Here is a 25,240-nt window from a genome sequence, read left to right on the forward strand (position 1 = left end):
ATTCAGAGAGTACAGCAAAGTGCCTCATCTGTCTGTGCAGAGTCCTGTAGGTCTGTAGTCTTTACTGCTATTTCATTTATAGCTTTAACTATCAGCCACATGATGTATTTTATTTCTCTAATGAAGATGTTTTTGTCTCTATAGGTTTACTGCAAGGCAAAGTGTGTTTCAGTTGCTACAAAGTTATCACATGTGCTTCCTGTGTTTGTTTCTTTTCAGGTATTTCCACTGTCTGATCCAGAGGGGCGTGCTCTTAAGGAGTAAAAGGCAGCTCAGCACAAGAGGCGTCAGTGTGTGATCTGAAGCATCCAGGTGTTGTTCTTCTGATTATTTTCCAAAAAGCAGAAAACATGGAGCGCATGGTGGATGAGAAGGTGAATATAACGCTTAATTGGTTTACTGCTCTCTTGGATAGCTGCTTTATTTTTCATATTGACCCTATAATTGGTCTAACATAAAATCATTTTAACAATTTTTTTCCCAAATTTTCTATAGTTTCTTTCGCTCAACTGTAATTATTTTACTATCTGTTAAAATTCCCAGTGCTTCCAGAGGAAGAGTGTCAACCCGGCTGTTGCCATTGTTTGTTTTACTGTAAGCCTGTTTTGTCCCAGCACCTCCCAGTTAGTTAGAGTGTGGCATGTAGGCTGGCAATTCTGTATTTTTCCTTTCTGGCAAGAGCAGGAGCTGGGGATGTGAGATGAGTTCTGCAGGACGTGACTAATAGGGAAAGAGGGAGACTGGGCTGTTGGGCGACAAGTTTGAACTTGAGTGTACTTGATAGTTTCTTGCTTTTATTTGGAGGCTTGTGTAGAGAGGAGGGTTGATGGGAAAGTAATGGAACAGTTGACAACTAACTGAGGGCTAGTATTAAAGTTGTGAACAAGTGTTTGTTAACTAAAAGACATAGAAACAGATTTGCTGTTGTCTTTGAACTCACCGTGACTTTGCAAACCTTTCCTGTGGTTTTTGTTTTGAAACATGTTGCATTCAGTTACTTCACCTTCATGGCCGTTGCTTAAGATTTTCACATCCACTGTGTTGGTGTAACTACCCACCACATATCACTCTCAAAAAGAGCTTTACACAAAGTAGTGCAATATGCATTTCCTACGTTCTCAAGAAAGAGTGATTGCAACAAAATGGAGAAGACTAATTATCTATAAACTGTGGGAATGGAGATAGTGAATAAGACTATTGCAATATGACATGAATGTGGAAGTTGGGTGTTGAGGAGAAGAGGGAGGCGTCAGTCCAGCATCACTCTTCTGAATTTTGCGAGGGATGATGAAATGGTGAAATCTTAACAATGTTGAAATACAACATTGTGTGGTGTGTAATAATTAGATTATCTCACTATAAAATCATTTAATATCAATTAAACAACAAAATGTAAGCAGCAAATTAGCAGATTTGGAGAGAATAGCTGAGTAACTGAGGTTTTAAGTGCATTATTGAGTCTGGAAACAACAGTTAAGAAAACATCAAACACCACAAAGTCCATTTAGTAGGTGTTCAGGTGCTTTCAATCATATCACATGATCTTCATGGGTTCAGTCAGTTCATATTTTCCCAAGCACTAATCTCAGCACACTGAGTCAGTTTGTCAGTATTTGCATCCCTGCTCATATTTCTTGGCTGGTGATCAATGATCAGTTGCATATAACTTTTTTCACCAGCATGTTAAATGTTGTACAGTATGTACAGCTGCAGATGTTGAGCAGCTGGATTGTCACCGTGGCTGCCCTGGCTAGTAACACATTTAAAATGGCCATAAAACACATGGAAATGTACTAAAATGAAAACATGCCTGCGTAACCGCATGCCTCCCAACATGTTGATACAAAATCTGAATCTCGCATCACAGTCTCAACGTACACAATGCTCCTTACTCACTGGGGCGCTCCCCAATTATAGACGCTTTCGTAACAACATGGTGATTTAATGATGCAGCCGTCTTGTCTAAATCTTACTCAACACCAGCGTGTCCCTGCAGATCTTTCGTACATATCTGTTTCATATGCACATACACACACACACACACACACACACACACACACACACACACACACACACACACACACACACACACACACACACACACACACACACACACACACACACACACACACACACACACACACATACACACATACTCGTGAAACTGACTACAAGAAAGATAAGACTGTGCTGCACCCTTTACTTTCCTTGACGGTTATCTGAGGCGATCTTGTTTGTCTTCCATAGCTGCATTTTTGTTATAAAATAACAGCTGTAAAATTAATTCAGTTATTATTATTATTCTCAAACATTAGATCACTTACTGTCTTCTCTCTCTTTCTCTCTCTCTCTCTCTCTCTCTCTCTCTCTCTCTCTCTCTCTCTCTCTCAATTCAATTCAAATTTGCTTTAGTGGCCTGAATGTTACGAGAACTATGTTGCCAAAGCATCAAGAATCAATGGAACAAAACAAATACAACTCACAGAATCAAATATATTTCTCTCTCTCTCTCCTCAATGTTGCTCTCCTCTCATGCTTGTGTTTTACAAACACTTCGTATTTCCTCCTCCATAACTCCCTGACACTTTATCACATATGCAGCATTTCCTATTTCTAGACCAAAGACATTCTTGACACTCTGTTTGTCACAGAGTGTCACCAGGGCGTTCAGCTTGTTTTAGATCATCATATCACTCTGAGAAACACAGTGTAGCTTGATTACAGCTACCACTATCTCACCGTCATGAAGCGGCCCCTTGTCATTATTTCATGCCATTAGTTACTGTTACTTCCTCTTCTGTGCTGTTTTACTGTGAACCAAGCTGTGGTAAGTTAACAGGCACCTGATACAAGCAGCCGTGAATATCATGTGCTTAAAAACCATGCCTTTATGGCCTTTGTTGTAAATAAGGAACCTGAAGTTCTCTGTTGAAACTCAGTTAATCAGAAAGAGGAGGTGAAGGAACAGGGAGTTCGAGTCAGGAGAAAGGGAGACTTTTTAACCGGCCTTTGATTTTCACATCAAGGCACTTTGTTCCAAATTAACATGTTGTTTCATGACGTTTCAGGAATTCGGTATTTTATCTGTACAGATAGTGATATCATTTACAGTATATCCATGGGACAAAACTTGCTGTGCCTGTCGTTGTACATGGCTGCTGCTGGAAGTTTTGTTTTGTTTTGTTTGCTTGTCGACATACAGTAGTGAATGTTTCATTCATGTGGTATAAAGGAGTTAATGCTGAAACAGCAGGAGGTTCTCAGTATGGATGGGTTAAACTGGAGGATGAAAATGGATTTCCTTTCAGTAATGAGCCTCTTTTGACATTAGCCTCCTACGACCAGACTCCAGCGGGAAATAATGACTTTTAGCCGAAGTTCTTAGAAAGTTTAGACGTCATGGTAAATGCAAAAGAGATCAGAGTGAAAGAGAAACTTTGATTGGGGATGTTCATTTTTGACATGATGCTTCCACATAGTAGACCGCCGTGGACTTTTTCCAAACCAATTACTCACTCTAGTTCTGCTTGCTTTGATACAATAACATGTTGCATGTTTCACTCCCCTGCCATGCAAGGGATTAATGTCAGGTGTATTAGCTTGTTATTAAGAGCTAAACCCACTTTAATTCTGAAACCAGCAGGGAGAAAAACAGTCACAATAGGATTCAGTCTTATTCTCTCAGGGTGCATTTAGCTGCTTAGCTGAGAAATACCTCAGGGCTGCAAGTCAGGGAGCCTGTGCTGTGTTGTAATACCTGTCTTTCACGGCAGTTGCTCCGAGCGTGAAGTTTCTAATGCAGCGAGCCGAAGACGGGGAAGGAGAGCAGATGTAGAAAGGCTCATTGTTGTCATAACCAGTGTCACTGTAAACAACGAGAGCTTTGTGGAGCCAGGGACAGGCCTTGTCCACCACACAGACTGAGTGGGATCATTGTACATAACATGCACCCACTCATTGTTTTAATCTGTTGTATCTCTCCGTCTGTTTCTCCATCAACAGCCAAAGAAGAAGGTGACAGTTTACCTCCTCTACTGCGTCTCCACAGCCGTCATTGGCTCGCTACAGTTTGGCTACAACACAGGGGTCATCAATGCACCGGAACAGGTGTGTGTGTGTGTGTGTGTGTGTGTGTGTTCGTCTGTATGTGTAAGTGTCTGCAAAACACACAGCCACACCAGATGAATAAATTCATGAAATGGACATTCAGTGTCTGCATGTTTCCAGACTGTGGAAACAGCCATTAAGGGAGTGGACATAATTCCTGGATTAATAATAGATGCGATTGCACAGCTTGCCTCATATTTGGTATTAATATTGTAATAATCTTCTACAGTGTTACACACTTTTAAGCTACACCTTAACACCAGGTATCTGGTTGTTTGGTTTCATGAGTATATCCGCTCTGGGCTCAGTTTAGTTGTGGTGTCAGACATGGGCCATGTTTGGCAGTGCAACAAGCCATTGCTAAAAGCTTTACTGCCCCCATGTGGATATGTTGGAACCTCCCCAATGCACAGCAGCACAACCACCTACATCAGTCAAACTCTCTCTTTAAAGTAACCACCTCTAACCTCGCCATTCACTCCTGTGGTGTGACAGAAACTGCGCAGGTTTTTCCAGAATGTGTCTTTGGACCGGTACGGGGAGCCTTTCAGCCCAGGGACAAACACCATGGTCTGGAGCTTCTCTGTGGCCATCTTCAGTGTGGGAGGCATGATTGGATCCTTCTCTGTTGGAGCAATGGTCACTAAATTTGGCAGGTGAGACACAAGAGGACAGAAAATGCTCTAACTGACAGACCAATGAATTCAATTGCTTAGCAAGCAAAAATAGGCAGAAGTATTTGCTGGCTACAGCCTCTCAGATATGACGATTTGTGACTTTGCTTTTTCTTATATTTATAAATTCAACTGAATTTCAGACAAGATCAGACGTCAGTTTGGACACTATAAATCACATTTAGTCATTTAATTGACAAAATAAACTACACATTTTGCAAGAAAAATATATTTTCTGTTGCAGCCTCATTTCCAGCCTTCTGCTTTGTATACTTGTTTTTCCCCTCCTAACTCTCACTATGTCCTGTCTTCTTCCATGTCATCACCAGGCGCAAGTCCATGTTGATAAATAACATCCTCGCTTTAATTGGTGGAGCTCTGATGGGCTTGTCCACCCTCAGTCGATCTTTTGAGATGATCATTGTCGGCCGGTTGATCATCGGCGTGTTTTGCGGTCTGTGTACGGGACTGACTCCCATGTACGTGGGTGAGATCTCTCCCACTGCGGTCCGAGGAGCTTTCGGTACTCTGCACCAGCTGGGTGTAGTGATTGGCATCCTGGTGGCACAGGTATGGGGATTATAAGCCTTCATTAGGTTGTTTTCTGAGACTACTCTATTTTACTTAACAGAAATAAACAGACTTAATCCATCACAGATCCTTCATCCCCTGTTGCCTCTGTGTTTTAGGTCTTTGGTCTCGAGTTTCTGCTGGGCTCCGACACCCTGTGGCCTGTGCTCTTGGCTCTGACTGTGGTGCCTGCCATAGTGCAGACCATCATGTTGCCCTTCTGCCCTGAAAGCCCCCGCTACCTGCTCATTGTCCTCAACCAGGAGGAGGAGGCAAGACAAGGTCAGTTTGGAAACAGTTGACATACCGCCAACAGGATGGCAACATCAGGTTTTAATGAGACTGAATCTAGAATGACTCATGGATTTTTAATGATGTGGATTGAAGCATGTCCTGTAGATGAGGAGGCTGTGTGATGAATTAAAGTTTTAGCATGTTACATGATGTTCCAAGACCTTTGCAGTCCCTTCTGTCTCCTTTCTTGATATTTGCATAATAATATGCTGACTTCCTCTCTTTTCATCTATCCTGTCTTCTCCTTGCAGCATTGGTGCGCCTGCGGGGTTGTGAAGATGTGAGCGATGATATTCAAGAGATGAAGGAAGAAGGCATGAAGATGGCTATGGAAAAGAAAGTGACCATCCCTGAACTCTTCCGCTCCCCAAAATACCGTCAACCAATCATCATCGCTATCGTCCTCCAGCTGTCTCAGCAGCTGTCTGGCATCAACGCGGTGAGTCAACGTTATATCTCACAATAGAGCCGGGATAAGGATATAATTATCAGATGTCACTCACCATAAAGCGAGCGGGCAGTCTCTAAGCTCAAACATGAATCTTTAAAGGAGCATTCACTGAAATGATACAAATGTTTCAGACAGGCACATGACAGGAGAAGCTCCGTGGCTCCAGGCAGTGTTAGATTGAGTGGAATAATGTAAGCCTCTGAGGGTCAGTGGGAATAGGTATTTTGTTAATAAGGTCATGTAACCAGGCTGACTAAACGTGTTGACAGTTGGAGCGACTGACCCGACAATCACAGTGAAAACTGCTGCAGCCTGCAGCTAAAGGCGGTAGATCGACCTCTCGCAGACACATTAACACCCATGACCTACATCGCTCACCAGCCAGGACAATTCTATACATCTACAATACAGCTCGGGTTGATTTGTGCTTTGTCACTGTTTTAAAAAGTTATAATCAATATGTTTTACACCAACAGTGTTGCACTACAATGTGAAAAGGGAATAATCCATCTCTGCAGTTCCCCTCCTCTCCACAGAGCATTTTAGCTTCTGTTAGCTCATTGTTTTGGTTTTTTAGTACATCATTTTTTTTTGTCAAAGTTAGCAGACCGTCAAAAGTTACTGTAGCAGCTCACTTGTGTAAATAAGTGGAGGATTTTGCAGCTGAAAACCAGCCATTTTCCTAGGACATTTTTAGAGAACAAAACAAAGCTAAAAGAGAATATTGAAATGAAGCTTTGTCAGGTTGCCCAACACAAAACTTCAAATGTTAATTTGCTCCATATTTGCTTAAAGCCTGAGCCCTACCCTCATTAACTTTAATAAAATTTAATGATAGTCAGTGTGTGTTTAAAGCTCGAGGCTCTGCCCAAACCTGCTGACAAAAATCAATCGGCACAGATCAATGTAATGTAATTTTTATGACTGCACTACTTTTACTCACTTACAAATCAATAGTAACTCTTCATCTTTCTCCCCTCTCAGGTCTTCTACTACTCCACAGGCATATTTGACAGTGCTGGTGTAACTCAACCCATCTACGCGACTATTGGAGCCGGAGTCGTCAACACTGTGTTCACTATTGTCTCTGTAAGTGTCCGACTACCTGGTCTGTGTCTCAGACTGTGGTTTATATTTTGTGGATTATTAATTAAATACTTTTTTTTCTGGACCAGCTCTTCCTGGTTGAAAGGGCGGGGCGGAGAACACTGCATCTGATTGGTCTGGCTGGGATGGCTATTTGTGCCCTTCTTATGACAATCTCTCTCTCTTTGGTGGTAAGTGGCCATAGTTGGATTCCTCAGGTCCTGTGAGCTTTTTGCTTTATGTAAATAAAACAAAACCCTGAATGTTCCTTCTTTTTTTTCTCTCTGCCTCTCTCTCTGAGCAGAAGACAAACCAATCTCTAAGCTACTTGGCTATTGTGGCCGTGTTTGGCTTCGTTGCCAGTTTTGAGATGGGTCCAGGTCCCATTCCTTGGTTCATCGTGGCTGAGCTCTTCTCCCAGGGGCCCCGACCTGCCGCCATGGCCGTCTCTGGTTTCTCCAACTGGACTGCCAACTTCCTGGTGGGGCTTGGCTTCCCTAAACTGGAGGTATGAATAGAAGTATTACAACCAAATCGTCTACATGAACAACTGCTTTGAGCTTACTTTGCAATTTATCCCAAAACAAACACATCTCTCTCCTCTTCTCTCAGGAACTCTGTGGCCCGTATGTCTTCATCATTTTCACCATCCTCCTAATTTTCTTCTTCATCTTCACCTTCCTGCGAGTGCCTGAGACCAAAGGAAGAACCTTTGACGACATCGCTGAGGGATTTGCTGCCAGTGCAGGAAAGTCCTCCCAGGGGCCTGAGGCGGGGGTCGCCGCCTTGCCAGACAGCAAAGAGCCTGCACCCATGTCCCCCACAGAAAAGGTTCCTATGGTTGATCTTCCCCCAGAGAAACCATGAGCATCCTTAGTTAAAAAAAGAAGAATGAAGCCTTAGGGTACAATGCAGACAAACAGGTTCCAAGCACATAGATACTGTAACGAGTTATATTTCATAACTCACACAAGAGCAGCAAGGCTGTGTTTAGAAAAAGCCGACTCAGTGTATTAATGCAGAAATGAGATTTTAGTTTTTTAATGACTGTTTTTAATGTGCCTTTTTAAATTAAATAGTGTTTTTAACAGTTCCCCATTTACAAATGCTTAAATAATTGACAGAAACCGCTGTAATCCTGCTTTAAACATGGGCCAACCTTAACTGAATTATCATTACTTAATATTTGTTGACGTTCGCGGTGCCAGCTCCGTGCATATCGATCCATGTAAGAGGATAAACATATGTTCAGCGCTAAGTCCACGGTCTTCAGCTACCCCCCGTGTTAAAAGGTTGCAGGATTTGAGGGGGTTTATGTATTGAGGTCAAGCCTGAAAAGCCGGTTTTGGAGCCGCAGTAGTTTGACCCAAAAAAGACTTGACTTGCTGTCCTGTCTGCCTGCCTCGCTGCCAGGGGAAGGGAGCCATGTTTTCTTGAGTAGACAGAATAAACATGGAGGTGCTGCAGCAGTCCTGCTCCTCTCTTGGGTGTAGAAAAAGCACTGACTATAGATTTAAATAAGTATATTTAAGCAACAACAAACAAAAAAAAGTATGATGCATCATCTGAGAGCAGAGGTTGTTTGTGTTAAAGTTCATATGCCGTTTCAAGTCCAGAGTGTTCTGCTCCGATACAGAAGTAACTCAAGGACAGTTTTGTGAATCGATGGTGTCTGCTTCACGTATATTGTATTTATGAGAGTAAGGTGTAGTTTAGCACTGCCAAGTCTTAACAACGTCTCTGTTTGATGATTTCACTGCAGGGTACAGCCAGGGTGACAGAAAAAAAAATGTTGTATTGCAATCATTTGCAGGTTGCATTACAATAACTCAGGTGGCTATTAGTGTTAATGGCTCATAACTGTTACAGCAGAGAAAATATATTTATCCATCACTTTACTTGAAAGTCTTCTATCTTTAATGCGTAACTACAAGCTACTGCTTCACAGCTCATAGAATAAAATATCCTACAATCTTTATAAGAGTGTTACATCAAATCGGAAGCACCCGTCAGTGTTAAACAGTCGTTTGATGTTAATTGAAACACATTCAAGTCTACTGATAATTACAAAACAAATATGTCAATCCGAGCAAGACATCAGCCACATGAGATGGTGATACTGAATAAAAACACTAAATTTGATTGTATTTATTTCAATGGTTTACGCACAAAAAAAATGTCTTATCATATGTGTCTCTGTCCAATTTTTTGAAATCATGTGTATATATTGTAGAATCTCCAGTTACTGCATCACGACCAGCTATCACTGCACAGTACACATGCTCATAAATGCCGTGTCAATGTTTGTACAGCTGCATCTTCTTCTGAATGTGCGCGCACTCATAAGGAAGCACTTTGGAGCTTCGCAGCGTTTCGTTTGCACTTTGGCAGCCTGACCACTTCCTAATGACTGCTTTGTGTGTTTGTGTGTGTGTAAATCCCTGTTACATGTAAATACACTTGTATGTGTTAGGATACATGCGGTTTTGGTTGTGTTGTAGCGTGTTTGTTTATCCACAATCCTCTTGCATCCACTGATTTTCTTGCCCCTTGGAAACACAGTCTGTTGCCTCAGCGAATGCCACAACGCTGCTTTTTGCAGTTCCCCCACAGTATGCACATCTTTATTATGTATATTTTGCTCTTTTGTTATCTGTTTTTTTTTGTGAGAAAACAGAAATGAGAAGTGATGAAGGTTCAGTGTGTGTGGGAGTCAGATAAGAGTTGACCTTTACCGTTGTTTTATTATCAAGTCCTCTCTTCTCTTGCTGTAATAACATGAGTGACACTTGCTTTGAGAAACTAAAAAGAAATAAAGTTGTCCATCTTAAAATGTCAGAATGTGAAAAATATGTTGAATTATGAGCAAAAACAGTCTGTTTTGTTTTTTTTCTTCATGTATAATGCCATAAGTCAAAGCAAGTTAGTTGTGACGAATGTTTAATGTAAGTGCAGTCTGTGTGCTGAGGTGAAAGTGTGAGAGGTTTGTCTGGTATCCATTTCTGCATTGTGGCGTCTCTGTTTCCTCTTCTGCACCACAGCAAAGCCTCCGTTAGCTGATCAGTCACACACTGCACAACTAAGCAACACTCTGAAGCACTGAAATAAAACCATGAGTTAAAAAACCAAAGCTTAGTTTTTCTTCCCCGTGGCTGCCGCTGCTGCTGAACAGTCGCATTTAAATGATATATTCATAGCTGTGTTGAGTTATGAGGTCACATTTCCTCTTGAGTCACACAGCTTCAAAAGCCAAACCAGAACACATGTAGAGATGCAAGAGAATATTCACCTCAGAGGGAAATCCTATGAAACTTGACTTGTTACACTGCCATGCTAAAGAAAACATTATTTTAAATTTACAGGCCTTTGCTGTGTTCTTTATGAGTGTGGTTTGTTCTCAAATGAAATCGAACGCAAACTGCAAAGCCAGAGGGTGCTGATGAGATTTTTGTAGAGCAGACACTATGAGAGAACACCAACTAATGATAATTTAACTATCACTCAATTTGCTGATTAAAAAAATAAATAAAGGTCGATATGTCAACAAACAGCAACACATGTCATCACAAGTTCCCAGAGACAATGGTGATGTGTTAACATCTCTTGTTTTGATCAACCAGCAGTCCACATCTGAAGGCAGCGATTTTTATTTATTTATTTTTTTGACATTTTTGCTTAATGGTGAATGTAGTATGAAAAATATGCCGCTTATCTTCAGATGAGTGACTAACAGATATATCAACTAATTGCTTCAGCTCCAAAATGGCAGACACTTTAATCATGCTTGTACAGCGAACAAGTTCATGCAGAGAGAGAGAGATGGATGTGAGAAGTTTTAATTCTCTGCTCAATGAGTTGACGAGCATAATCTATTTCCCTCTTCACTCTACCTTCTGTACATCAGTCCCTCGGAGCAAAGAGCCGAGGGTAAAGGGCCCCCGGCTGGCTGGGAATGGGGCCATCAAACTGTGTCAAGCCAATAGGCAACATCTCCCTGCAAGAGGCAAGAGTCGACCGGAGTCTCAGTCACTGCAGTGAACTGGGGCATGAAAGCCCATCAACAAGCTGCAGTGCTGCAGCCTGACCAGCGAGTGGCGTGCACAGACCAGAGGGCTGCTCAGCTGTGTGTTTGCATGTGCGTGCTGTGTGTGCTGTGTGTGTGAGTGCATGTCTAGATGCTGTCTGGATGAGCAGCTCTGTGGGGCGAGGAGTCTGTCTGAGAGACGGAGGGGAGGAGGAGGAGGAGGAGGAGGAGGAGGAGGAGGGGGGTGTTGTCATATGAGGGATGGAGTGCATCCAGAAATGTGTCTAAATTATACTCATTTTCCATAAAAAAAGTGAGGAGGAAACAGGAGGGGAAAAAAAAAATTGGATACACTCTCACATGCCACAGCACGAAAAAATGCAAGTTAGCACAGTGTTGGTACGTGTGAGGGATGCCACAGTTGGAGCCTCAGTCTGCCAGGCGGCCTCGCTCGGAGAGTCCACCATCAGACATGTCTAGACCTTAGTTTTACAGACCAGACAAACTTGTTCATTAATTTTTTCACCTCTCTTTCTCTCTCTGTCACTCTCGCTTGTTGACTCTCTCTTTGTGTCTTTGTTTCTCTCAAATACAGAAAATTGTCTCCCACTCTCCTCCATTCTCTCTCTCTTTGATCTCTTTCTCCTCCCGTCTCTCTGACAACAGTGTTTTGTTTACTTCCTCGCCTGGCAGTGTACTTATTGTATGTGCTGCTCTGTAAATATTTTTCTCCTTCCCTCATCCATTCATCCATCCACCCCCTCAACCTCCCTCTCTCTCTCCCTCTCTCTCTCTCTCTCTCTCTCAGATAAAGGGAGCAAACAGACTCCACCCCCTCTCTCACCCCCTCTCCCTCTCTCGCTCCGTCTCACACAGACTCACTCTATCTCCCTCTTTCTCTCTCTTTCATGCTCTCTCCCTCCCTCTCTCTTTCTGTCAGTGTCATTCTGTAGTGGAGATGTGGAGTGTCTTTCTGTCTCTCTGTCTGTTTTTCCAGCCAAATTCAGCGGAGGAAGGTGAGCACTAAACTTTTACATTCATTTATGCACATTAAATCAATGCCCCGGGAGCGTGTGTGTGTGTGTGTGTGTGTGTGTGTGTGTGTGTGTGTGTGTGTTTATGGCAGCAGCGTGATGGAGAGTTTACCCAGCTCTCTCATCATGTGCTTGTAATGAGTCCACAAGTGAAGGATGGACACTTGGTATGCCTTTGTAAGAGCTCTCTAAGAATGTGGCTCTCTGGGGATTCTGGGCACTTTGACAACGTGTGAAACTGTGGCACGTAAAGCTGCAGCGCCACCAGAAAGTCCAATTCTTCCTGGATTTCTTTTTTTTTTTTTTTGGAGGAGGTAGGGGGGGCTCCACCTCCAACTTGGGACCCCCTGAATAATTACCACCTTTCCCTTTGCTCACATAGTCCTCTGCGTGTCAGTTCTGTGTGCTCTGTATTGTGCCTGATTGAGTGAATATGCATGTACACGCTAGAGTGTGTGTGTGTGTGTGTGTGTGTGTGTGTGTGTGTGTGCCACTGTGGCAGCACATCAGATAGTTGTTGGCATGGAAGGGCCAGGTGCGTGCCGGGGCCTATCAAGCTCATGCAACAAAAGAATATGGAAATAAGGCAGGGGGACAAATGAATAATAAGTTGCATAACCCTGTTTCAGTTCGAACGCCTGTGACCCCCCCTCCCCTCCGTATGTCAGTCATGATCTTATGGATGTGACAGATGAGACCCCTGCCCCCATCCGGCATCATTATCAGCAGCTCTTTCTTTATACAGTATGGCTGCATCTTCTCTTCTTTGCTCTTAACTCACGTTTTGTCTACATGACTGGAAATATATCTTAAGTGCAAGAGCTAGTGAGCAATTGAGTGTGTGCATGTGTGTGTGTTTGTGTGTGTGTGTGTGTGTTTGTGTGAGATTGACAGAATGTCTGAAGAGACAGAAGCTATTAAGTAAGAAGAGTTCTGTCAGATCAAAGTGGGCTGACTTAAGAGAAGTGATGATAATTTGATGATTCAAACTGCATTATATGTATGTGCGTGTATACATCTGTACATACTATATGTGTGTGTGTCTCCAGTGCTTTAACGTCTGCCTATACATAGCTCCCGCTCTTACATCCTGTCCCCAACACTTGAGGGGGTTTCAGCCGTCAGCACGCAATTACTTTCAAAGGGGGAAGAGCTGCACATATTGTAAAAGAGCTGCACCTGTTCTCGCTCATCTCCCATTGGCTTGAGTTTACTACGAGGTGTGTGTCAGCGTGCGTGTAGTGGTCTATAACAGAGGTAACGTATATGTCAGCCTCATGCCACAGATTTGAGCTGTGTCCGTAACAGATGGCCTGGACTAAGATGAGACAGAATGACAGAGAGGCTGCACAGAGTTACTGGCCCACTGACTCTGTTTGTGTAAGTGAAACAGAGCTCTCCATAATACAGTATTAACCCAATATCATGGACGTGCATATAAATCCAAATAAGTTGAAGCATCTAGTTGTGCTATGAAGGGAGGATTTGGCGTCTGCCTCGGCTTTGATTGCAGTAAATGATGTGTCTGTCTGGACTGGCCGGCTATGGCTGCATGTTAACCGATATGTTTACTGTCTGCCATTCTTTTGTTTATTGTCTGTCTACGGCTTTTGAGAGTTCATCTGCGTATCCACCTTTAACAAACCATACCTTTGTCTGGTTTTTAACACCACAGACCACAAAGGGGGATTTTTTTTTTTTTGCAGTTCAGTGTATCAAAGCTCATTTCTAGATGTTTCTGTGCGTGCAGAGCAGACAAACTCCAGAGTGTGTGAGTGACGGGACATTTGATTTATCACTCTCACATGTTGCCTGTGCAAGTGTTGATGCGTTCGCCCACATGCTTTGTTGACACGAGGTGTTGATGTGAAGCCCGATGGCTGGCATCTAAATGGTTGGATCTGCGACGCGGATTGCGTGCTCACATTGGATTAACGCACCACAGTGGAGGGAGGGCCAGTGCAGGAGGCACACCTGATGCCCCTCCAGCTCTTCCAGTCATGGATGAGTGGAGCTGCAGCGATGCTCACCCAGCTATGCATATCCAGAAATTAACCTATTAATCTTAGCCTGAAAAAGTAATCTCATGTGACTTTGACCAAAAGGCAACAGGCTGCTCAGACGCTACACTGACATGTCTGAAGAACGTCCAGCCAGGTGGAAAGGTTTTGCAGCAGTATACTGCTATTCGGTTTCAGTCAATTTCCACTTCTTCTCTCTTTCCAGTTAAAATTTTACATTAAAAAGTGACAAACGATTCAAGCTTTTAAAAAAGTTCACGTCACCACAGAAACATTTCACTTTGAAACTTCTCAGACAGGTGCAATCATTGGCCCAACTGCATAATATTAGAGGTAATAGATCACAAAAGGCAAAGATTAGATCAAAAATAATTAAATTACAGATTAGTGTAGTTGAATTTTCCGATTAAATATCTCAAAACCCCTCAGATTTATCTTGGCCTTGATTTCTTCTTTGGGAACCACTGGAGTAAATAACCTATGATGTGTTAAGTGATCTATTACTGTAGCTCACTGATTCATCATTAGTATCTAATAATATATCAAATAATATTTGTTCAGTCATATGAATTTATTCTGGCCCACACTTTAAGCGCATTTTTCTCTGTAGTAAATCCTTGACTTGAGATCTGCTTTTACTCTGTTGTACTGATAATTACACTCGAGTAAAGGATCAGCACTCTGCCTCCATCTGTACACAAAAACAGAAACACCAGGCAGTAGCTGTATATTTTGGGCCATGTTGACATTCTCGCCTTAAGGTCACTTGTGCCATCTTTCCTGCTGTTTCTGGCTTTAACGGCGTATTAATTAGGCAGATTACCGCCCGTACCCTGGGTGCGATAAGCCGTGTCTTTTTCAGGACATGATAAATTAGAAAAAGTGTGATAAGAAAATAAATGGCAGGCTCGTCACAGTAGGAGTACAGTGGGATGGATGCCACTAAAAGCTTCCTGCTCTCCATCCTCAGGCCTGCATGTGCACCGAGCTGCAGAGAGAGAGTGAAATCACACGCTGGTGGGAAGTGGAGGACGCAGCATCCCCATCACTGACACCACAACACTTAACTGTGACCATGCCGTTATTTTTAGCAGCATTATTTCATGTAATTTTTAAGAGCAGCATAATTTTCTGTGGCTGCAGAGAGCGCAGTAACGACATTAGTCCATTTTTTCCTCAAATGAATGACACATCTGTCATTTGTGATATGAGAGGTTGAAGCCCCCCGGGCGGCTGCGAGCCAAGGCTCTCTGCTTTGAGTCAGTCAGTGTCGTGACTGATAGCATCACGGATAATGCGCGTGTGCGGACAGGCAATGAGTTAGAGCCAAAATATAACTGAAAGATGAACATGTGGTATGGACTGCCGTGGCACTGGAATGTAGTTTGCAGTTTTGGGTTTCACATTAAAGCTGCACTTGGCAGTTTGGCATGCTGGCACTGACCAAAAGGAGGGAGAGCTAAGTTTGATTGTTGAAGGCTTCACTATTGAGAAATGACACAATGAGATTACCGTAAACTGATCTCCTCTCAGATTCACATTCCTTCCTCCTTAGTGGCTGTTGAGGGTGGAGGTGCTGATGAAAATATTTTCGTATCAGCCTCTCTGCTTTTGATGGTTAGTCCAGATTGTTCTGTATCAGAAGTTCACAGTTTTATATTTTATCTCTTTATTCTTCATGATTTCCATGAGTAGGCTCCAGTGAGTGTTTAAACAGGGAAAGGGACAAATGTCACCGCTGTGGCTCCATTGACAAGTATTTTTCCACAGCTTTTATTGGGGCTCGTTAAATAACGTCATGACTCTTTCGCTCCTGCCAAAGTCAAGCCTTTCTAGTTCTTAAAAACTGTGTCTAATCCGGTCTTGAGTTGCCAAAATGAACATTTTTTTTGTTTTGTTTTTTTGCTGTAGTGATAATACCTGAACAGGTTAAAGGAACAGTTCTACATTTTGGAAATGCATTTGTTTCCTTGTTGCTCAGAGTTAGATTAGAAGATAAAAACTAGAAACAGGTAAGACAGGAAAAAAAAAAAGACTAAATAGGTTAATTCCCAACTGCAGCATGTCAGCACAGCAATAAAAGTGCTGTTAAGAAATAAAGGGTTTCTGCTCACTGAACCACTAGAGGGCTTTTAATCTGGAATGGTCACAAGATGTAATAGGAGTGGATCAAAACAGAGGCTTTGTAATAAAATATCACCATGAGCTCAGCAGTTATTGACGGCCTCTCCCTCTCCCTTTCTCCGTGTAGTTATCCCTCTGCTTCTTATAGTGATATAAATACAGATAATAAATGCAGCTTATATGCAGTGAATCAGTGGCTCAGTGAATTAGAAGCTCAACTCTGCTTCCTAGTTTGAATTTCTCTCTTTCCTCTCTTTTTTTATGCTTGTTACGCAACACTTTCCATCACTTTCCATGCGAACAAAGCAAGTGCAACTCTAAGACTGTCTGAAAATGTATGTCATTGTCTATATTTAAACCGTATCGTGTCTCCCTGCTCTTACACTGTAAAAAGTAACCAGCCCAATAAGTTATCCTGACATGTTTTTATAATTTAAATCAACTCAACATAATGAATTGAGGAATTTAAACTTAATTTAATGAGTTATTGGTATCCCAACTTAAGAGCTTAAGCCAGTTTAATGAAATGGAAATTTCAATGAGTCAACCTAACTTGAGAACATGAGTTTTACCCACAGTAACTGAATCTCTCATGAACTGAGCGTGACCCTCGCTGAGGTAGCCATATTAATCCGCCGTAAAAAATAGTGCTTGAAATTTCATCTTGATCTGATAACAGATTAATAATTATCATGTAAGATCTTTTTAAAATACTTCAGGAGCTCCACTCCGCTGCAGCTGACAATTAACAGAGGAAGAGGAACACTTGTTGTCAAGCAGATAGACGGTTAAAGAGAAGTGGCGGAGGACTACTTTTTATCAGCAAGATCAGGACGCCACCGGCTGCTCGGATCTCATTTCTCAACGGGCAAGTGCAGGTTGGCGGGGAGCAGCAGGCAAGCATCGACTGGATTATGGTAAGTGGTTGCATTTATCTTTTATTTAAAAAAAAGAAAAAAGAAATCAATATTAATGTAAATTGGCTGTGGATAGGATAATTTCAGCGTTCTAACATTTGCGGGAGACATGTTGGTTAAACATTTTCATAGTCTTGTGACTAACACTTTTTAAACTTTAAGTAGTAGTTAGCAAGAGTTGTATGGCATTATTTAGAAGCATGTTCATGGTGCTCGGTAAAAGTTTTTTTTGAAACTGGTGCTTTGTTTGTAACGTTTGTCGAGTTAACGGCTTCACAAGGCTAGCTGTGTCAGTAATTAGTCGTGGCCCGCAAGCACGTGCGTCAGTCATTAGCTTCTCTCTTTTTTTCTCCTCTTTTTTTTCTGCGCCATTAGCAGAGGTGTAGGCTGCGGTCACAAACGTGCCATGCGGAGGGAAACCTGCTGATAACTGAATAGTTTGGGATTGGTGAATGTTTTTGAAGGCAGCAGTCACATTCAGTTAAATGGTGGCGAAAACTCCCGAAAATAATACTTTTTAAATTTTCTGTAGTAGTTAGCAAACGTTGTACGGCTTCCCAAGGCTAACGTTAGCTGTGTCAGTAATTAGTCGTGGCCTGTGAGCGCGTGCATCCAACATTAAAGTTTTTTTTCTCTCTCTCTCGCCATAGAGCTCCCAGTGGTCTATAATTTTGTTGAGGGGGGAGGGAAGGTTTGTTACCGTGAGTATAAAAACTGTTAGCTTGTGTGGATTAGTGATTGCAGTGCCTGTGGAAAAAGCCTTAACGGTCACGGTCATTACTGGTAAAATTGTCCACTGGTGAACGGTCCGTGGTGATAAAAAGGTTGGGAACCCCTGGTCTAAAAGTATGTTGTGTGTGTTGTTTTTTGTGTGTTTTTAGGTGCTGCTATCCATAGAAGATTGGCAACAATTGGATGAAGTAGAGCTGTAAGTTTTGCAGTTTTGCACATACAATCAAAAAAACTATCATCATTCATCACTCAACATGGATGTGGCCTGTCTTTGCCTGTCTCCTCAGATTAGGACAGAATTCCAGCGTACCGGAGGACCTCCTGGAGAAGTTTTTACAGGACTGGATGGACTTGTGCGGGCTATTGGCAGTTTACAGAGCAACGACCAGGAGTGGCCTTGAAAAAGATGTAAATTGAAGGGCAGATGACTAAAGACACAATTTTTGTTAACATTTTAATCTTACTGCATGTTTATTTGTCTTGTAGGACACAAATGGGAGAAGGACGGCTGCTCTTCTTGGCCTGCCACACTTTATCTCGGGTGAAGATTCTTCCAATGTCATCAGGATGTGTGATGTAAGAATTTATGCATTTTTGTCTAACGCCTAATCTCCTTCTATTCCTATCCTCATCTGCGTTCCTCTCTTCTTTTCTTCCTCTCATTCTCTACCTTTTTCTCTCCCTCTTCTCCTTTTCCTCCTTTACTCACTGTCTCACTCCCCTTTCCCCTCTCATCCTCTCATTCTCTACCTCCTCTCCCTTCTCTTCCTTTCTAATTCAGCTCTCTCCTTCTACACCCCCGCCGCCGTCCAAATCTCCTTTATTTCGTTTTACTATCCCTGCTTCCCACTTCATTTCCCCTCCTTGTCTACTTCACCCTCCTTCTCTTCCTCCTTTACTTCCTGTCTCACTCCTTCTCTCTTTTCTATACATATAGTTTGTTGAATTATGAAAATGGTCTTACTCTATTTCTTTTCTTTTCAAGGTGCATACTGACATGCTGGATGGCGCGATGAAGGGTATACAGATGAGCTGATTGCCTGTGAAGGGAGTGAACAAGGGCCCGTTCCACACAACATTTTCGACATTGCCGTCGTGGTTGCGGAGACTATTGTTCTCCACAGCTGGAAAGACATTGCACAAAGGAGAAATTAATCTAAGGCAAGATTTGTTTTTTTGATTGTTGTTCTATGGAACGGAACCCTGTACACACTGACTTTACTCTCTCACACACTCTAACCTGCATTGATAAGATGAGTCTTTATTGTTTCTTGATTGTTCTATGCATTGAAGCCCCTCACTCACTTCAGTTGCCTCACACTCACTCCCTATCGCACACACACATGCACACCACACACACACACACACTCTAATATTTATTGATAAGATGAGCCTTTATTGTGACTGGAGAAATTCATCAAGATTGTTGTTTATTATTTCTGTTCAATAAATGTATTTGAAATGTAAGTCTATTCAGTGTGATCTTTAGTAAACTTGTTAACTTGCCATTGTGAGTCGAGACAAAATCAGTAATTTAAAAACATTAGTTTGTTCAATTTGCAACTTTAAGTTCAAAAGCTGCCTTAAAAACATGAGTTAAAGTAACTTAAAATGCAATATAGTAAGTAGTTTGAACTAAAATCATCAAGTTTGAATAGTACAAAATCATGAGTTAAATAACTAGTATAACTGAACTTTATGAGTTGAAACAACATATAATCATAAGTTCAGTTAACAAGAGAAAGTAAGTTTAATTTAATGTACAATGTAACATTGTAAGTAACTTCAACTCAGAGTATCAAGTTCAAACAATAAATGGTCATTAATTAAGCGATTTATATAACTTACCTTCCTTAGTTGAAATAAAGCTTTTGTCAAAGTTGAGTTAACTCATGTTTTTAAGGCAGCTTTTGAACTTAAATGTATAAGTTAAACCACCCTGAAATTTATTACAGTGTAGGGGGTTGGATTTTCATTCGTACCAGCTACCAACACTTCTTATCTCCCACATGACATTGTACAAAGTAGATGTTTTTCTTACCAAGCCCAGTGCCAACCACTGACACTGACCAAGCAGCACATCCCCCAAAATGCTGTTACTTGTAAATGTCTTTATCCTCCATGTGGTAACCTGACCGGTCTAACTTTTCCAAATGTTACCACCAGGAAACAGTTTTCCTGACATGTCCTCCTACCTGTGCCTGTTGCTGCTTGTTCGGCTTCGACTCCCTGCTCTGTCATCTAACCTGGCTTAAGTGCTGTTTGTTGCAGCTGCACTTTCATTCGGTCGAACCACCAGAGACTTTTTGATGACTCCCTTTGACATGTGCATGCTTATTTCTAGAATCGCGTTAATCCCCCTCTCCTTCCTCGCTCCTCCACCCTCCTCCCCATCCCGCTCCTGCTCCCACTCTGTCTTGGCGTATCACTCTCTTGCTGTGGTTGTTTGTAATGATGGTTTGGTGTAGGCCTTGTCCTTGACTGACTGTCTGTGGGTGGGAGCATCTGGAGCGTATAAAGAATGGGTGGAGATGGGTGGATGAGTGGACAAAAGACAAAACACGACCTGACCGCTGCTCAGAACGCTTGCAGGCACTGTGGGAAATTTTTTTTGTTCTGAAAAGTGTGTGTGTGTGTGTGTGTGTGTGTAACGTGTTGTTACCTGTGAACACAGTGGCTCTTTGTGTATCCACTGCAGGCGTATTTACATTGGTGAGGCATATTACACACACACACACACACTCACACCCCTTTGGCCTACATTAATGTTAACACCTAAATTCAGATGAGTGTGAGGTGTGCAGGGCAGGTGTGTCTGGGGTGGGGGGGCTTTATTGCTTGGAAAGTGTGCATGAAAGTAGCATACATCTGCCGTCAGAGGCGTGACATGAACGACAGCACTACACTTAGCGCTCGAGAGTGTCGGCGCATGCATGGCCACACAGAGAGGGAAAGTGTTGGGGGGAACGAGAAATGGATGGAGAGCGCGGAGAGAGGGTCACTCAGCTGAAGTGAACACTCGAGTGGCAGAGGGGACAGTCGTGAACTAATGCAGGTCACCTCTGCACAGCAGAAAGAGCATTACACCCACACCACACACAGAAGCAGAGGGTTATGAAGCACATTGGTTTGCACATACTCAATCCCATCATCCTCCTCTCACTCCTGTTTCATAATCCTGTCTTTACTATTCTATTGTCTCCGCTTTTTTCCCTATCAAAGCTCTTCCCAAACAAACAGCAGACCTGGCATCAATAATGGAGCAGACTCTCTCCTTATTTAACGTACAGAAATGCCTGCCCTGCTGTCACTTTTTAGATGAATAATACACACATGCGGAGAGAGGGGGCAGATGAGAGGGACAAGGGACACGATGGAGGAAGAGAAAGGGGAGTAGGTATCAAGTAAAGTGAGTAAAAAAGACTGGAGTGGAGCGGGAAGACGTGAGAGACCGGCGTGCATTAAAGCAGCACTCAGGTCCAGATTGCAGACTCAGCACTTCTGCAAACTGTCAGGGACAAACTTTGAGTGTCTGGGCCCTCGGATGGACCAATAACAGAGACGGCGTAGTGCTCTGTGTGTACGTGAAGGGGTTGTCTGAGAGTTAAATAAAGGGGCTTTTACTGCCAAGTGGACTTGCCAGCAAAATGTCCCCCTCTTTTGTTCGACGGCGTCTCGCGCACCCACACGCACACACTCACACACAGAAGATCCAGTCATGATGCCCCAGCTCGAGTTAATCCTTGAAAGGTGTGTGTAACACGGCACTCAACGCTTATCTTGAAGATGTCGTGGTGAATTATTCAACATGCTAATGTCACGCAATGAGACATGCATGGAGCTCTTTGAACACCCCTCCATGTAATCCTCATGTACAGGTTTGTCCCGGAAAGATGGGAGGCGACGTGAGGACCTGGGGTCCCTAAGGCCCCTCGACAAGAAGCTAAATAGTAGAGGCATAAATATTAATGTCAAAATAGTTTGCTATATATTATTTATGCATGACTGTGCCCTGAAGCAGAGGGTTAATTGAATTTGGAACATCACATTTGCAGCATTTGTGTGTGCGTTTCTTAGTTGATACAAATAGGATGGTGCTTAATGAGGTCACAGTGCGTGACATGTTAGTGTGGCTCGTGCATGTTTATAAATAGTGATGATCATTTATTGTTTTGAAGAGAAATGAAGGAAAAGTCTCTACAATAATCAATGGGCAGTGTCTTTGTCATCATCATGCACAACTCAAATGTTGTGATATGAAAGAACACAGTACAATGTGTGTCCTGCCACAGTGGCATCACTATACAAAGCAGCAAAGGTGTGTTACTAATGGAAATTGTCATTCCTCTGAAAGGCTTTAGAGTTGCTGGCTTGGTGGATTTAGTCTTCTCCGTGTAGCTGATTTTATCCTGATCGGCTCTGCCAAGCTGTCCAGACATGTGTTGCACTAAAAACTATTTATTCTGATGCCTGTGGCTGCATATAATCCTCAGCTGTCACAGTCCATTTGTATTATTTTCTTGATACAATTCATATCACTCTGAATCCTGGAGGACATCCATGGAAAATGTGTGAATTTAGTGAGATTGACATAAAGACAGGCAAGCGGATGAAAACAGATAGACTGGAGGGAGAGGGAAGGGAAGGATTGGAGAACAGATATGAGGCGTCTGCATCTTTGAATATTATCCCCCCCCCCCAAAAAAAAAGTGTTTACAGCCGAGTCACAGAACAGAGACGCTGGGTTGATTTGTGTCATAAACCCCAAATGATATAATTCTCTTCTTATTTGTTTGGCTTATTAAGCAGAAGAGGCATTCAGCAGGTGTGTGGGCATAAGCTTTCACACCCGAGCATTAAAAACTGAGTGATCTCAGTGAGTCAGTGGTGTTTTGGTGAGACTAGAGTACCTTTTGAAATCCCATCCTGTGACTGATGATTATGTAGATAAAAAAATTTCAGTCGCTCTTTGTCTGGTTGTCATAGCGAGGGAAAGAGAGCCTCCTTTCCTCTGATGAACGATTGTGTGACATGAAATGGAAACGAAAAAGTATAAAAATTGTATGACAACAATGAGAAAAATTATTTATCTGTAAATAGAAGCGGATGGCTCCCGCCTCGCCACCGTGCTTTATGTGTCTACACAGGCCTTTGGGTGATTAGCGCCGTGCATGACAAAATCAGGCGCCGTGTTTTTCCCCATTAACTCCATCTGTGCGAGTAACCAAACCTGAAATCTGATGTTTGTGCAACCTCTGCGTGCACAACAAACTCTGGCCCACGTTCAATCAGTGGCTCCTCAACAGAAGTGAGTGCAGACTGTGCCAGACTGAAGAAACGGCAGCCACCACGGTTTTCGAATACTAATGGAAAATTCAAGGGCTTCAGTTTTGTGTTGGAAGCTGCCATGTGTCAGCACGCAGCCCTCAGCATTGAAGTCACTTTGTGTGTGTGGTTTCTTTGCCAGCTTGCTTTTTTAAGTACTTAAACATAAAAGCAGAAAAATGGGAAAATACACTCACAACATAAAAGCCATACTCTCCTCCTCTCACGCTTCTCATTACAGATCAGTGGAAACGAGCAAATGCCTTTTAAAACCTGGAATAAGGGAGAAACTAACATTGAACATATCACCATCATCATCCCCCGCAAAACGATGGAGGTTTCCTTTGAGCCAGGCAACAAGAAGCATCAGCTTGCTAAGTTTCAACGAAATGTGACATTAATTGTTATGGCCTTTTAAAGTTGGAAAGTCTGACCTTTAATCACAGTGCCCCATCAGGTCAATCAGTTTCATTTTTTAAACAGAGGAACATTGTGTCAAAATGCATCGTCACTCAGAATGCATTATTAGGTTTGACAGATGCACACAGCTGGAGACCTCCGTGATTTTATCGCACGGGGGAAAAATCAAAGGGAGCTGTGGACAAATCCTGGACCTGTTCCACCAGCAGTAAAGCAGCTTCCAACTACTTGTGGTATTTAACAAAAGCATAACTCCCTTCAACCCCTTAAATATTACCATCTTTGTTATGGCCTCTCAGAATCACACATTCTGCGGCTTGCAGTCTACGAGAGATGGTTATAGATTGTTTCACACTCTTTCATTTCGCACTCTCTCTGTTTGTCTCAAGGTTTAACTCCTGAGTGGCGATCAATAGTGTTCATTTGAATTCTGTGCATCTTGTTTTTCTCTTTTATCAAACCATGTCTTTGTCTCTCCTTTGTTTCTCTCCTCAGTGATGCTGCTGGACACAACAGAGTCTACCTCAGAGCTGGGCTGGACCACCTATCCAGACACAGGGGTGAGCAGAGAGCAGGCTGTCAATGTGCTTTACAGCTGTTGGGATGTTGGATTGAATCCAATGTGTTAAACACATGTTACACATGGTGATGTGTTAACTGTTGGGTTGTAATCACATCGTTGGCTTCAGTACTAACTCTAATGATAGTTAATCACAATAATATGTCACACTTTTGCAACTGGTGGTAAAGTTTGGTCATTTAAGGCACAAATGACTGTGACCAGGGTTCAAACTTAATGTTTTGGTGGTGACTAGTAAGCTTTAAAAATATACTGGCCAGAAAGATTTTTTTACTGGCCATAAATTGTAAATTTAAAGCTTTTTGGTATATTTTTCAATGTGGTATCATTACTATAATACTCAGCAATTTTCAACACATAAAGCAATATTAGCACAATTTTGTGTGGAATTAAAGAATATATATATATATATATATATATATATATATATATATATATATATATATATATATTTTTTTTTTTTTGTATGCACTTTTTAGAAAAATAACACTATATTTTGAGTCCACTTTAATTATCCACCTTACTTACAGTAAAACAATGTCACGCATCAATTGTTTTTCTTTGTACCCAGAATTTCCAAAGAAATAGGCAGATCTTCTGACTGAACAACTTAGGCTACATCTCAATAAGACCTCACTAACATCTATTTCAGATACAGTAACATGCTGCTGCTATTAATTTAACATTTATTCAGTGTATCTTTTATGTATATATTTTTTTGATATAGCTGATGATTGCCTCTAGTTGTTCGGGGTTAAGGGCTGGTGGGATACAATAGTGGGATGGTTGGGATGTAATGTGGTGGTGTGTGTTTCATGGATTGTATTTGTGCGCATATGTGTCTGTGTTCAGGACCCCCAGGAAGATGAGATGATTCATCT

The 25,240-nt window shown here is 42.2% G+C and overlaps 2 protein-coding genes across 2 annotated transcripts in view; both read left to right on the forward strand.

Annotated features, from left to right (window-relative positions):
• The first annotated feature begins 209 nt into the window (after positions 1-209).
• slc2a3b (solute carrier family 2 member 3b) lies at positions 210-10,151 on the forward strand. Its single transcript, XM_083989076.1, has 10 exons — positions 210-374; positions 4,003-4,107; positions 4,603-4,763; positions 5,111-5,351; positions 5,471-5,633; positions 5,897-6,084; positions 7,081-7,185; positions 7,272-7,373; positions 7,487-7,690; positions 7,795-10,151. The coding sequence occupies exons 1-10, from the start codon at positions 351-353 to the stop codon at positions 8,047-8,049; spliced, it is 1,548 nt and encodes a 515-aa protein (XP_083845202.1). The 5' UTR covers positions 210-350; the 3' UTR covers positions 8,050-10,151.
• Positions 10,152-12,142: 1,991 nt separating this feature from the next.
• The window catches only part of ephb6 (eph receptor B6), a gene marked incomplete at its 3' end in the record, with an annotated part of 40,280 nt that continues 27,182 nt past the window's right edge, over positions 12,143-25,240 (forward strand). The window contains exons 1-2 of the mRNA XM_083989070.1: positions 12,143-12,222; positions 24,275-24,339. Of these exons, the coding sequence (XP_083845196.1) occupies positions 12,165-12,222; positions 24,275-24,339 (123 nt within the window). The 5' untranslated portion in view covers positions 12,143-12,164. The remainder of the gene's footprint in view (positions 12,223-24,274; positions 24,340-25,240) is intronic.

Source organism: Trachurus trachurus, assembly GCF_905171665.1.
Source record: "Trachurus trachurus genome assembly, chromosome: 16".
In the NCBI taxonomy this organism is placed as follows: domain Eukaryota; kingdom Metazoa; phylum Chordata; class Actinopteri; order Carangiformes; family Carangidae; genus Trachurus; species Trachurus trachurus.

What these genes read in the sequence shown, in the direction of transcription:
- slc2a3b (XM_083989076.1), top strand. Translation starts at nt 351, where the DNA reads ATGGAGCGCATGGTGGATGAGAAG. An exon ending in ATGGTCACTAAATTTGGCAG is followed by an intron (nt 4,764 to 5,110) that starts GTGAGACACAAG and finishes TGTCATCACCAG; the next exon opens with GCGCAAGTCCATGTTGATAA. An exon ending in TTGGCATCCTGGTGGCACAG is followed by an intron (nt 5,352 to 5,470) that starts GTATGGGGATTA and finishes TCTGTGTTTTAG; the next exon opens with GTCTTTGGTCTCGAGTTTCT.